Source organism: Nilaparvata lugens, chromosome 9, assembly GCF_014356525.2.
Source record: "Nilaparvata lugens isolate BPH chromosome 9, ASM1435652v1, whole genome shotgun sequence".
Lineage (NCBI taxonomy): Eukaryota > Metazoa > Arthropoda > Insecta > Hemiptera > Delphacidae > Nilaparvata > Nilaparvata lugens.
In genome coordinates, this window is record NC_052512.1 from 40,376,148 (window position 1) to 40,392,052 (window position 15,905).

The following is a 15,905-nucleotide window of genomic DNA, read 5'->3' on the forward strand; positions in this document are numbered from 1 at the left end:
ATTACTGTATTTGTATAAGGTCTATAGTTTCAATCAACGACATTAAAGAGGTATGCATCTTTAAGTTGGGTTTACACCAAAGTTATTAACAAAATGGTTAGAACTTAATCCCTATAGATTCTATTAGATTGAACGGAAGTTGACAAACACATATGCTTATCATGCGTATGATAAGCTATGTCCAATCCAATATTATCCAAAAGGATTGAGTTATTAACATTTTTTCAATAAATTTGGTCTAATCGCAGCTTTAAGGTCTTTGGTTTCAATATTTTGTTTTGCAGTCATGGTATTATTATGCGTGCCCATCAGTATCAATATTCTTACATTCGAAAAAACTAATTCAATAGGTGAATAAAAATAAACAAATAAACTAAATAATGCTGGAGACATTATAATATTTTTGATTCTAAAAAAATAATTTTCATCAGATAGAAATATCATCAGGGAACTGAATGAATTATATCATATGAAATACACATTCAGACGTGATCTGAGTTTGTTAACATTAAAAACAATTGAAACTGCGTGAGGTCTACTGTTCACAGAACTACTAGTATAAAAGGAAAAAGGAGCCTCCTCCATACGCCAATATTAGAGTAAAACTCAGACTATAGAATTATTCATCATAAATCAGCTGACAAGTGATTACACAGATGTGTGGAGAAGCCAGTCTATTGCTGTATTTCCATAAGGTCTATAGTTTCAATCAGGTACTTGTGGATGAGAATACTTCGTGAGGTCTACTGTTCACAGAACTACTAGTTAGAAGGAGAGAATGCAAATAAAACAATTGGTTCAATGCTTGAACACACTCACACTTTATTAACCCAAAAACCCTGTAGATAATAAATGAAATAACAACAGTAATTATAATAATTACATACAATAATATAATAAAATGATAAGAGAATTCAATGTGATAAAAATAATGATAATAGGAAGGAGATATACATTCATGTTATTGTTTGACAATTTCCGATAAAATCCTTTTGTGTTGTTATCATTAGTTGCTGCCTGCTGGTACAACTCCCATGGTGTTCTCCCAACCCAATTTCAGTCTGTTGTGGGAAAGCATGCGCTGGAACAGCTCTGCAAATCAAACAAAATAGTTATTAAAGTCTGTGATATATTACATTTAACATGAACCCATTTCTCCCTCCACAGTTTGTAGCATAGACACAGACGGACATCCTGCGCACAATTGGATGCGCCGTGTCATTTTGCTTCATGTTCTTGTGATGAAAACATCTCTGTGACATACACAAACCAATATACCTGCTGACCAGTACACTACTTGGAACATTGCCAGCAATAGATGGAGGGGAGTGTTGCCGCGTTGCGTTACAAAGCTCTCTCACTCAGACACAAAAGAAAGAGAATGCTGCTAGGTAGTGGGGGTGATTAGTGGAGGATAGAGCATCGGACCTCTCCGTCTTCGAGAAAGAGCCGTGTTAAAAGTAATTTATCTCGCACTTTAGCTTATCCATCATCTACAGTGTATATGAACTTCCTACCAATAAACTCTAGGGCAGAGGTTCTCAAAATGTGGGGCGCGACCCCCAAGGGGGGCGCGATGAATGCTCAGGGGGGGCGCAAAGCTTAGTTTTAAATTTACTTCTAATCTTTTTATTTCCAAAATTACATGTGACTAATATCATAGAGAAACAATAGCGTAAATAGATATCCCATGGTATAGGGAATTTATGTCGCAACTTTTACTGTTATCTTAAGCCGATAGCCCACGTAGCTCTTTCCTGTGAAGCTTTATGACGCTGGTAGTATCTCATATTGTGCCGTTTATACACTCTTACCCGGTCAAAACAGTAAAAATCAACAATAATCGACAGTAATCGACTTGGGATAACAGTAAAAGTTACGACATAAACGCCCTATACCATGGGATATCTACTTATGCTATCGTTTCTCTATGCTAATATTTACTCATAAAATATTTATATCAACCGTATTGTCAAATTAAAATTCTCAATCAATGAGTGCTCCCTCAACATGATAGAAAAAGAAACCCTCATTGATCTCCAAGGTGACTTTGCGCTTAAAATGAAGTTTGAAGAATATTCTCTCATATATCCTTCTGGATTGGTGTGCAAAAGATTGGCTTCTACCCAATTTTGAGTAAAAAGGCATTGAAGATATAGACTCCATTTGCTACAATTTATTGACCGAGCGAAGAGAGGTCTAAGATTCAAGTCGACGGTTTGGCATTTCTCTTAATGTTTAATTGTTTGAATGTTTAAATGTTTTAATGTTTAAATGTTTATGGCGAAACGCGGTGATAGATTTTCATGAAATTTGACAGGTATGTTCCTTTCTAAATTGCGCATCGACGTATATACAGGGTTTTTGGAAATTTTGCATTTCAAGGATAATATAAAAGGGAAAAGGAGCTTCCTTCATACACCAATATTAGAGTGAAAAATCAGACTATAGAATTATTCATCATGAATCAGCTGTTTAGTGGCCTATAATACTACCCGTTCAAAAACATCGAACATCTTAAAAATGTATCTTTCCATCAACGTTGTAGACAGTTGCAGCCAGACCTGATAACAGCGCTCACACTCACATTCCGGGACGACACGTCACGGTACGATAGGACAGAAAGCTCCATGTTTATTTAGGATTTTTCTAGACATTTTAAATTGATAAATTATTTATTAATTTTTGAGAAAACATAACAACAGGTCAATGTAACTTACTGAGCGCGATGTCTACTGTTCACAGAACTACTAGTATATTAACCAGCTGAAATCATATGTCAGCGAATGAATGACTGTCTGCGTGATAGCTTCCAAATAGCTTCAGCTGATGTTGAATGAAAAAGACTAAGAAATTGTCAAAAAACCACTGATTTATTGATAATTAGAAAGACCGGTTTCGGTTATTACACCATTGTCAATCTCTGATAAACTAAAACTAAATACAAGAGCAGCAGAAGCATAGCAATGGTGTAATAACCGAAACCGGTCTTTCTAATTATCAATAAATCAGTGGTTTTTTGACAATTTCTTAGTCTTTTTCATTCAATATGAATAACTACCACAATATCAACTTCTCAACTACACAAAAAGTCAGCTGATGTTATGAATGAATGAATTAAAAAACTGTAGTAATCGCATGCAATGAATTCTTCAGCTGACAAATTATAAATCAAAACAATTTTTTGTCTTGTGTACTTTCAATGTTATTTGTTGTATCCTGAAAAAGGATGAAGGAGTGAGTCAATTTTGTTGTTCAACGAACCTGAACTGAAAAAAGGTTCGAAGAATACGTGTTCAAAATTTGAAGCTGGTTGATCAATTCTTTCTAAAGTTATTGTAGAACATACAAACAGACGGACAACGATTTTGGCAGTAAGTTAAGAGTGAGTATTCCAATTATTTGCTTACCAAGGAAGTCAATGTTCTGAGAGAGAGCGTATTTTTCACCTGCCTTATGAGGTGAGTCATGCATATTCAGCAGCTCGGGCTTACTCAGAATTCCATTGAAGTCGATGTCAAAGAAACTGTGAAAAAAATTGTTCCATTGAAGCCATGGTTACCATGCAATAGTATTCAGAATTCAAGGAATCACTACAACTTTTCCAATTTTATTTGAGAAAGTATCAAGTTAATTTGAGAAAGTATCAAGTTAATTTGAGGAAGTATCGAGTTAATTTGAGGAAGTATCGAGTTGATTTGAGGAAGTATCGAGTTGATTTGAGAAAGTATCAAGTTAATTTGAGAAAGTATCAAGTTAATTTGAGAAAGTATCAAGTTGATTTGAGAAAGTATCAAGTGATTTGAGAAAGTATCAAGTTAATTTGAGAAAGTATCAAGTTGATTTGAGAAAGTATCAAGTTAATTTGAGAAAGTATCAAGTTAATTTGAGAATGTATCAAGTTGATTTGAGAAAGAATCAAGTTAATTTGAGAAAGTATCAAGTTAATTTGAGGGAGTATCGAGTTGATTTGAGAAAGTATCAAGTTAATTTGAGGAAGTATAAAGTTAATTTGAGGAAGTATCGAGTTGATTTGAGAAAGTATCAATTGTATTTGAGAAGAGTCACTTGTAATTGAGAGAATGTCAGATGTAGATGAGAATAGTCAATAATTGTATTTGAGAAGTCATCACTTGTAATAATTGAGAATAGTGAATTGTATTTGAGAGAATGTCAGATGTAAATGAGAATAGTCAATTGTATTTGAGAAGTCATCACTTGTAATAATAATTGAGAATAGTGAATTTTATTTGAGAAAGTATCAATTCAATTTGAGAACATACGATTTGAAATCTAGAAGTTGTCAGTTGTAATTGGGAAATGATTTTAAAAAACCAGTAGGCTACTTCCAGTACTTATATTTTACTTTCCTTGTCCTATTACCATAGGTAAGGAAAGTATTGCTTTCCGAAAAAAAATAAGGTACCCCAATTTCTAAATTTCTATACGTTTCAAGGTCCCCTGAGTCCAAAAAAGTTGTTTTTGGGTATTAGTCTTTATGTGTGTGTGTGTGTGTGTGTGTGTGTGTGTGTGTGTGTGTGTGTGTGGTGTGTGTGTGTGTGTGTGTGTGTGTGTGTGTGTGTATATGATTGTATGTGCGTCTGTGTACACGATATCTCATCTCCCAATTAACGGAATGACTTGAAATTTGGAACGTAAGGTCCTTACAATATAAGGATCCGACACGAACAATTTCGATCAAATGCGATTCAAGTTGGCGGCTAAAATTTCGAGTGGAATAGATTGAGCATGAGAATCTCTACAATTAATGTTCAGTAACATTTCCACCTAAAATTAAAAATAAACTCGAAAATCGAGAAAATGTGATTATCCAATAATTGCAAACTATTGGCAACTGTTGATTCTATTAAATGATTCACTATGAAGAGATAGCAGACCTCGTGTGTCTCCAGCGTTATTACCCTGTCACCAGCTGGTTCTAATCTTTGAATAGTAGACTTGAGATGCGCGGGAACACTACCGTAGCGTCAGGTGATCAATTTTCATAACGGCAAGGAAAGTTGTGTGAGTGCGACACACCAGATTTTTTCATAACTGTACTCATGAAAAATAATAATATTATTATTATTATAATATTATTAATCACATTATGATAATATATTTAATATTCCAATAAAACGTTTAGTTTTCGAATAAAAAATTATCTTCAAGTCCCAAAATCCATTGAAGAGTTACCGAAATGCTTGATCAAGAGATTCAATTGATTGATGATAAAGTTCAATAATTGCGCCTTGAACATAGAGAATTTGATCTTCATTAAGTGCAATACTCCACAAAATGTTTGGAAACAAAAGTCGTGTTGCCAATATATACATAGAAATGATACTCATAATTATTCGTAAACAGTAGAGGGGAAATACTTTCACCATTGAGAATATTAATTTTCCCCCATGCGGAGACTATGTTAGTTATTGGAATATTGTGTATGTGTATGTGGTACAGTATCCTTTGCTGCTCAAATCAATTTAATTTCAATTTATTTATTAACGTACATACAATCAAACCTGTACTGTAGGCTACAGAAGAGTCACGACATGTCAATTGGAAAATTTTCTCATTTTCAATTGATATATTTCTCAATTACATTTGACGATTTCTCAAATACAATTCACTATTATCAATTAAATGTGATGATTTCGCGAATACAATTTACTATTCTCATCCACATCTGACATTCTCTCAATTACAAGTGACTATTCTCAAATTAACTTGATACTTTCTCAAATAAAATTGGAAAAGGTGTAGTCAATTGTATTTGGGAAGTCATCACATGTGATTGAGAATAGTGAATTGGATATGAGAAATCGTCAAATGTAAATGAGAAGATATCAATTGAAAATGAGAAAATTTTCCAATTGACATGTCGTGACTCTTCTGTAGCCTACAGTACAGGTTTGATTTGAGCAGGAAAGGATACTGTACTACGTACACAGTATTCCAATATTACTACCATAAGCTTTGCATGGGGGCAAATTAATATTTTCAATGGTGAAATTATTCCCACTGTACTGTTTACGAATGATTTATGAATAGGTATCATTTCTATATATGTATTGGCAACACGACTTTTGTTTCCAAACATTTTGTGGAATATTGCACATAATGAAGATCAAATTCTCTATGTTCAAGGCGCAATTATTGAACTTTATCATCAATCAATTGAATCTCTTGATCAAGCAATTCGGCAACTTCTCAATGGATTTTGGGACTTGAGCATGAAAATCTCTACAATAATTAATGTTCAGTAACATTTTCAGCAGGAATTGAAAATAAGCTCTAAATTCGAGAAAATGTAATTATTCAATTGCAAACTGTTGGCAAGTGTTGAAGTTGATTCTATTAAATCATTCACTACGAAGAGATAGCAGACTTCGTGTGTCTCCAGCGTTATTGTCCTGTCACCAGCTGGCTTGGATCTTTGAATAGTAGACTTGAGATGCGCGTGAACACTAGCGTCAGGTGATCGATTTTCATAACGGCAAGGAAAGTTGTGTGAGTGCGCCACACCAGATTTTTTCTCTCCCTATCATGGACACATTGTATGAATCAATGAAGAATTCTGCCGACCACATAGAAATATATGGCGGAAAAGAGCAATAGTTTTTTGTGCAACTAGTGCGCAAAGTGACAGTTTGCTGCACCGAAAGAAACGTTTACGCCCGAGCCGTAGGCGAGGGCGGAATGGTTTCTTGAGTGCAGCAGAGGAACTTTGCGCACGTATTTCACATCAAGTTTTTCCTATAGTTACCATTGAATATGAAAAGTGGGTAATTATGGGTAAAATTGCCTGAAATGCATCAAATGTTTTTCTGTGTAATTTTATTATTGATAAAAACCTTAATTTATTGTCAAATTGAATAAAAATGTTGTCCTTGGTTATAATATCCAATACTAATAATAAGCGCGTTGTGCTTGGTTGCACCTCTGCTCACTATAGCAGCCACAGCAGTCACTGTTACCAACTTCATTTTGATTTTGCTGCACTGTTGCTCCATATAACCTACTAACTATTTTGTGTTGCCATGTTGCAAATCTGGAGTGCAGAAAAATTTTTCCCGCACTAGAGCGGAAAAGTGATTCTTTGCGTTCTGTAATCAGTACAGCAATAGCCACTTTTCAACGTAACTGTAGGAAAAGGTAAATTAATTTAACTCACAAGAATTCCTGGTGCTGAAGAAGTCCGACAAGTGCCTCTTTCTTGCTCAATTTGTTGTTGTGGTCCTTGTCATAGATTCGGAAGAGAGCGCGTATATGAGAATCTGAGAGGTGCACTGAAAAAAGTTAAAACTTCAAAGTGAATATCCATATTCATTTAATAAAACTTCATAATATTGGAATATTTCTATTACTGGAAACATAGAATCATACAGAGTTGGTGAAAATTATAAAAACATTATATTATATAGAATATTTACTATAGAAAATTATTGACCGAACGAGGTGATGTCTAAGATTCAAGTCGACGGTTTGGCATTTCTCTTAATGTTTATATGTTGCGCATTTACGGCGAAACGCGGTAATAGATTGTCATGAAATTCGACAGGTATGTTCCTTTTTAATTGCGCGTCGACGTATATACAAGGTTTTTGGAAATTTTGCATTTCAAGGATAATATAAAAGGATGAAGGAGCCTCCTTCATACGCCAATATTAGAGTAAAAATCAGACTATAGAATTATTCATCATAAATCAGCTGACAAGTGATTACACAGATGTGTGGAGAAGCCAGTCTATCGCTGTATTTCCATAAGGTCTATAGTTTCAATCAGGTACTTGTGGATGAGAATACTGCGTGAGGTCTACCGTTCACAGAACTACTAGTATAAAAGGAAAAAGGAGCCTCCTTTATACGCCAATATTAGAGTAAAAATCAGACTATAAAATATTTCATCATAAATCAGCTGACAAGTGTTTACACAGATGTGTGGAGAAGCCAGTCTATTACTGTATTTGTATAAGGTCTATAGTTTCAATCAAAGACATTAAAAAGGTATGTATCTTTGAGCTGGGTTTACACCAAAGTTATTAGCAAAATGGTTATAACTTAATCCTGATAGATTCTATTAGATTGAACGGAAGTTGACAAACACATATGTCCATCATGTGTATGATAAGTTATGTTCAATCTAATATAATCTAAAAGGATTGAGTTATTAACATTTTTCAAATAAATTTTGTCTAATCGCAGCTTTAATATCGGGGACCGAGCTTCGTTCTGGAGTACAAAAGCATGAAAAATTTATAACGAAAGTTTAAATTATAATAGCACTAGCCGTCAGGCTCGCTTCGCTCGCCATATCCGTCTAGCCAGGGGGCTCCGCTCCCTGGACCCCCGACTGGATCGTCCAAGAATGAGATCAGCAGGCTCGCTTCGCTCGGCTGCATTTTTCATTTGAGCACTTTTATCATATGCTAGGACGATCCAGTCGGGGTCCAGACTAAACGTCTGGCTGAACGGATATGGCGAGCGAAGCGAGCCTGACGGCTAGTAATATATTATTTCCAGGAATAGCTCTGATTGAAGTAGCAGTGCCCAATCAATTTTTCTGCGATAAATGCATTTCAATCTTCAACTTGGTGCCTACCTAACAAAGTCAACTCAACTTAATGCCAACCTGACAAAATTATTAATTTAGTTACCAGTTGACAACTGTTTCGAAGAGGTACTCTCTCTAGATTATAGTTCTATATTAACATATGGTATGGACATTTTTCAATTATAATTAAGAGAATAAGAAGAATATACATGCTAAAAGACGAACTTTAAACCCTTAAAACCACCCTTAGAGTTAAAATATTGCCAAAAGATATCTTAGTGCGCCTCTAGAGGGCCAACTGAACATACCTACCAAATTTGAACGTTTTTGGTGCGGTAGATTTTTAGTTTTGCGAGTGAGTGAGTGAGTGCCATTTCGCTTTTATATATATAGATGATTCATACAGAAATGTTCTATCTAATCACAGTAAATTGAGATTAATTCCCCGAGGGATGGAAAAATTTCCCTCACAAAGGCCCAGTTGCACAAAAACCGGTTAAATTTTAATCATGTACACGATATCTCGTCTCCCAATAAACGGAATGACTTGAAATTTGGAACTTAAGGTCCTTACAATATAAGTATCCGACACGAACAATTTCAATCAAATGCAATTCAAGATGGCGAAAATGTTGTCAAAAACAAGGGTTTTCGCGATTTTCTCGAAAACGGCTACAATGATTCTAATTAAATTCATACCTAAAATAGTCATTGATAATCTATATCAACTGCCACAAGTCTCATATCTGTAAAAATTTCAGGAGCTCCGACCCATTTATGCAAAGTTTGATTTTAGATTCCCAATTATCAGGCTTCAGATACAATTTAAACAAAAAAATTTGAGTGGAAAAGATTGAGCATGAAAATCTCTACAATTAATGTCCAGTAAAATTTCCACCTAAAATTGAAAATAAGTTTGAAATTCGATAAAATGTGATTATCCAATTGCAACTGTTGATTCTATCAAATCATTTACTATGAAGAGATAGCAGACCTCGTGTGTCTCCAGCGTTATAGTCCTGTCACCAGCTTAGAATACTAGACTTTAGATACGCGGGAACACTAGCGTCAGGTGATCAATTTTCATTCCGGCAAGGAAAGTTGTATGAGTGCGCCACACCAGATTTTTCCATTGATGTGGAAATGTTGGGATGTACTCACCCTTATCTTCTTGCTGCGGATTCGTCCTTTTTTCATAGAATGTTCTCATGAATTTAGAAAACTCTTCGTATTCGATATGCTCGTGATCTCCATCTTCATCCAGTCTGGCAGCATCGTGCGCGTCCCCTGAGTACAAAATTTGAAAATTAATGAAAATTAAAAAATTAATGAAAATGTCAAATTCAAATTGATTCGCAGGCAATTCATGAGTGCAAATACGGGTAATAAGAGAGGAAAGTTGGCAGAATCCATTCGTGAAAGCTGTAGACTAGGGATGGGTATCGAAAGACGAAACATCGATGTTTTTTCTCCTGAACATCGATAAGTGAAAAACATCGAACAGTAAACATCGATGTTTCTAAACATCGATGTATCGATACCCATCCCTACTGTAGACATTATGTATAAGACTCATGTGTGGTCTCTTATTATGAAGAAAATAATATCGAGTCACCGAGCTTCACTCGTTATTTATCTGTTGATAAACAGAACACAATCCTTCAGAATGATTGATTGATTGAGTGCTTTATTTATGTAGATTACAATATATACTGGCTTATACACTTATATACAATAGCTCTCAATACAGCAAAATTATAGATGAATTTACATAATAGAGACTAAGAAAATAATTATTGAACTGTATATGATATGAAAAAGCAATTTGTAATATAATAACGATATTGTTATGCATCTACATAAATTGGCGGAGCTTTGGACATATCAATGTCCATTCTTCGGAAACAATATTAAAAATATCCTCCCCACTAACTCTCTACCAAAGTAGATAATAATGATTGGGGAAGGACTAACCGATTAAATGATTGGGGAAGCACAGCCCAAAACGGTTTCTTCCGAATTTTGATTTATACACTATAAATGGTCCAAAAAGTAGGTTATGTTTCATGCACTTGGATTCAGGTACAATTTTCAGTCCAAATATTTGAAAACAGAAAAGTTCTAATTGAGATTGTTCACAAACCAAATCGGATAACAAAATAACACTCACTAATAACTTAAAACTGTAAAATAATTATTTACTTTGAATATTATGATATACTCTAATCCAGAATTATAAACCATTAGCAGGTAACCCATGCTTTGGAAGGATCTTTCTTAGAACTTGACGTGTTGAAATCTAGAAGAATTCAAAATAGGCCTCTAAGAATCCTCGGTTGATTACGAATTTATATGCTGCATTTCAAGTGAATCAGTATGACCACTTTTCAATTAAAAAAAGAAGTTGGATTCAAAATGGCGGAAAAAATTTGGGTGTGACGTAAAACCTGTTTTTATCATTCGAAAAGGATCCCCAATCACACCTATTTTCCAATTTCCCTTGTAAGAGAAATCAATCTTCTGCTGCTTCCATACAAACTGGAAGCATGACAAATAATCAAAACTTGACAAACTGAAAACTTGATGTAACCAAATCTTGAAGAATTCAAAATTGGTCTATAACCACCCTCGGTTGAGCAATAATCTTTATGCAAAATTTCAAGTTAATCAGTTCAGTAGTTCTGACGTGATAATGCGTCAATCATAATTTCCCTATACTTTACACCTGTATAGGCTACGTTCATAATCCAGTTCTTTCCTTTATTATAGTATAGAAGATGATAAATGGATGGATGATCATTGTTATTTTACTAAGAGATAGGATAAGTTGAATAGTTTCCCTTTAAGAGGGAGTTTTGACAACCCACAGAACTCATTTTTCATTTGAAGATATAACAAAAACGTGCAAATGACCTTATTTTTTTGATCAGCTTGCCAAAATACCCCTCATTCCAATATTAAAGTTTCCGACTGACTGTACAGTGAGTCAGTCATTCTATCAGGGCTCGAATAATTTTGAAATTTAAATTAAATAAAAATGGAAGAATATAATTTCTTTACGTAAATAACAAAACCTTCATTCAAAGACATATCAACTGCATGCATTTTCATATTGCCGATACAGCATTGATGAAACTGTAGACGTTTATTTAGCACTTTGTCTCAAAAATTTTTAATCCATGCCACGTGTAGGCCTAAACATTGCATCAGGAAAACGAAGTTTGAAAACTATGTTTTTCAGGTAGAAAGCAATATAGTAACAGATGTTCCTTTTTTAATTTCGACCATATGATTTGGTGATTTTTTAATGAAATCGAATGTACCATTAATGAAATTTAAACAATTTACACTATTGTTTCTGTAAGACATTACTCTCCTAAAATCATACTCTTAACATAAACCTACCATATACGTTTAAGTAATTTATTACATATTATATTCTAGTAGTTAATTTAGAGTGAATTCAACTTACAGATTGCCTCTTGGACCTGAAAAAGACAACAATACAATCATTTTATTCAAGAATATATTCTATTTTGATTTTATTGTAATATAATAGGAATTACTCAATTGTTTGAAATTGCAACGTTCAGTGTTTTTAGCGAATCAACACACATATACCATGGAGAGAATAGGCTATATTGAGGTCCACGTTATAATGACAGTATTTGATCAACTTTGGTTTCGCTATCCTTGTCTATCATCCAACAATACAGGTGGTACGATCAATTTCTAGCTCCACAACGATGCCAATTATGTTTTTGGCAGTGTAGAAGTATAATTAATCAATGCAGAGAATCGGCATCGCTATTCTTCTATCTTCATCCACTGCCATTATAACGTGGACCTCACTATAGTCCCGACCGTGAACGACAACCTGACACCTCGCACCCTCGCGTCAGAGTGTCCCCCCGACTAAGTTGGCACCTCCTCAGAAAAGTTACAACTAGACGGGTATGGCTCACGTCTACTTGTCCCCTAAAAACCGGTTTTAAAAGGGGACAACTATAGTGAGGTCCACGCTATAATGTCAGAGAAGAAAGATAGGAGAAAACGTTGCCAAGTCTCTCCATTTTGCCACTGACTGTACACAGCTGTTACTCAATTCATCCCATTAAATTTAATCTAATAATAATTATCATTCCCTTGATAAAATAATCAATTTTATGTCAAATTGATCAAGAAAATATATTTTTTCATAATTTGATTCAAAAATTGGCTTTCATGACTGAGATCAGATTTTTATCTTTATACAAACCCGAAATGGCGGCTAATTTAAAAAGCTGTGATACAACAATCTGAATTTCAAAGCAACAGAAATTGAGTTATTTGGTAGGTACCTATACTATTCCAATTTCCTTCAAAATTAATATGAAAATAGAAATTCTATTTAAAAATAAGTAATTTCAATGGATTATTGAATGAAAAAGACTAAGAAATTGTCAAAAAACCACTGATTTATTGATAATTAGAAAGACCGGTTTCGGTTATTACACATAAACTTTATCGGTCTTTCTAATTATCAATAAATCAGTGGTTTTTTGACAATTACTTAGTCTTTTTCATTCAATATGAATAATTACCACAATATCAACTTCTCAACTACACAAAAAGTTCAATGGATTAATTCTGAAATAACTTTTCAATATTATTTATACCGGTACGAGTAAGTATAACCTATACATGTAGGCTAACTGAAGCATGAATGAAGTCTAGGATGGTTAGTTATCAACTTTTAAAATGTCATTTCAGGTATTTTAATTTGTGTATCTCATGAGGTAATGTTTAAAAATTATTTTATTGTTTCAAAAATACATTTTGAATCAATTATACTACTTGTGTACTCAAGTATTTTGATAGAATGAAGAAAAAAAAATGGCGGCTAATAATATGGTTTATTCAGCTTTGTACAGTCACTGTCAAAAGTAAATATAAAATATTCTGGCAGACAACATTGCAAAGCGAGAGAGAGATAGCGCTATCTGTTTTGTTGTATGACAGAAAAGGACAGCAACAGTATTGTCAATCGTACACTGCCATTATAATGTGGACCTCACTATTGTCAGGGCAGCACCTAGTCGCGTACCCCTATAGTGTGGTCCACGTTATAATGGCAGTGGATAAAGATAGAAGAATAGCGATGCCGATTCTTCGCATCAATTAATTATATTTCTACACCGTCAAAAACATAATTGTCATCGTTGTGGACCTAGAAAAGCATAGTACCACCGGCTTTGTCGAATGATTGATTGAGTACTTTATTTATGTAGATTACAATATATACTGGCTTATACACTTATATACAATAGCTTACAATACAGCTAAATTATAGATGAATTTAAATAATATTGATAACAAATAATTGTTGCATGATCGATTACTTTAATCGATAATATCTCATAATTCAATTTCTAATCACTTTAAATAATATTTCCTTGGCATCAATTTCTAATCAGTTCGAATAATATTGATAACAAATAATTGTTGCATGATCGATTACTTTAATCAATAATATCTCATAATTCAATTTCTAATCACTTCAAATAATATTTCCTTAGCATCAATTTCTAATCACTTCAAATGATATTGCTAACAAATAATTGAAAGAATAAGACTTTGATATTGTGTGTGTGTGTGTGTGTGTGTGTGTGTGTCTGTGTAGCAATATCACAACATCTCATACCATACAATCAAATCATTAACAAATAATTGTTGCATGATCGATTACTTTAATCAATAATATCTCATAATTCAATTTCTAATCACTTCAAATAATATTTCCTTGCCATCAATTTCTAATCAGTTCAAATAATATTGGTAGCAAATAATTTATGCATGTTCGATTACTTTAATCAATAATATCTCATAATTCAATTTATAATCACTTTAAATAATATTTCCTTGCCATCAATTTCTAATCATTTCAAATAATATTGATAACAAATAATTGTTGCATGATCGATTACTTTAATCAATAATATCTCATAATTCAATTTCTAATCGCTTCAAATAATATTTCCTTCCCATCAATTTCTAATCATTTCAAATAATATTGGTATCAAATAATAATAATCAAAGACTTGTATGTGCACAGATTTTTCTCCATGATTGATTGTTAAAAAAATCTGTGCACACACAAGTTAATAATATTTGTTGAAACTAACCTTTGTTTGTGAGAAGATTGACTCGTCCTCATCCCCGCTAACTTCAGCCTCCGCCTCAAACATCAACTTCCGCTTCCCCTGCTTCTGCCTGTTGTTCGGTAGAGTAGTTAGCACCACTCGCTGCGGTGCCCAGGTAGCAGCTGGAGCCAAGCGTTGAATAGGGCTGTCCCCCAGCACAATCTCGCCGCCCGGCGATGGTGGTTCCACGTTGAGTGGAGCGGGTGCAGCAGCAGCGGACGACTCAGCAGCAGCGATGGCAGCTTTCCGCTGCCAGTAGTTGAGCAGGTGCTGGTGTGCTGGTGGGCTATCTGGCAGCACGTATGATGGAGAAGATGTTGATGGAGAACTCATCGTGAAGTGCACTCAAAGTAGACTCAGATGTAAATGACAATTTTCCTCTCATCACTTCTGTTTATATACCATACGTTTCTCTCTCTGTTCCAGGCTCGTGCGAGTGAGAGCGAAGTGTGCTACAAGGCGAAAAAAATTCAAATTTCTCCCCTACAACACTTGCTCCCACATCGTTATCGGCAACATTCAGATTTGTAAGTATTCTCTCTCCTATCACAAAAAAAAGTCACTCAATCATTCTATATTTTCGAATAGCAACCTTGTACATGTGTTAGAAGACGAAAAAAAAAATCTCGTCTAGAACTCTGCATGGGACGGTGTCTGCCCACACCTGCTAGAAGCTGAAAAAAAAATCTCCTCCATGTCAACTCACTTAAACATATTTTGAATAGCCTCTCATGATGCTTATTGATTTCTAATATTATCAGTTATTAAATATTTCATTGTTTTCACAGCATTTTCTCGCTTCTCAACATAGGGCTCACTCAAACATTTTTTGAATAGCATTCTCGCCTCTCGATTGATTTCTAATATTATCAGTTATTAAATATTTCATTGTTTTCACAGCATTTTCTCACCTCTCAACACGGCTTCCGACCTCATAACCAGTTGAGCTCTCGTTGAGGCAACACACCTGAGAGGTTAAGGAGCAATCTGAAAGGAAGCATAGCCGGTATCTACACCTGAGAGGCTAGCTCACAATCGAAAAGGAAGCATAGCCACCTGTACATCTACAGTCAAGGAGATTCACGCAGCATCACCCAACACATGTAAGTACATTTTACTTTGATTTTATCCTCTGTGGAGGAGAGGAAAATTGTTCTCGGAGGATG

The 15,905-nt window shown here is 34.4% G+C and overlaps 1 protein-coding gene across 1 annotated transcript; it reads right to left on the reverse strand.

The window, feature by feature from the left end:
• Nucleotides 1–797: 797 nt before the first annotated feature.
• Nucleotides 798–12,045, reverse strand: LOC111044772 (the record flags this gene model as incomplete). Its single annotated transcript, XM_039435867.1, is given in 5 exon segments — nucleotides 798–1,092; nucleotides 3,411–3,526; nucleotides 7,178–7,292; nucleotides 9,719–9,844; nucleotides 12,030–12,045. Coding segments are annotated over 5 exon segments (459 nt in total), but the record flags the coding sequence as incomplete, so codon positions are not given.
• Nucleotides 12,046–15,905: the final 3,860 nt, after the last annotated feature.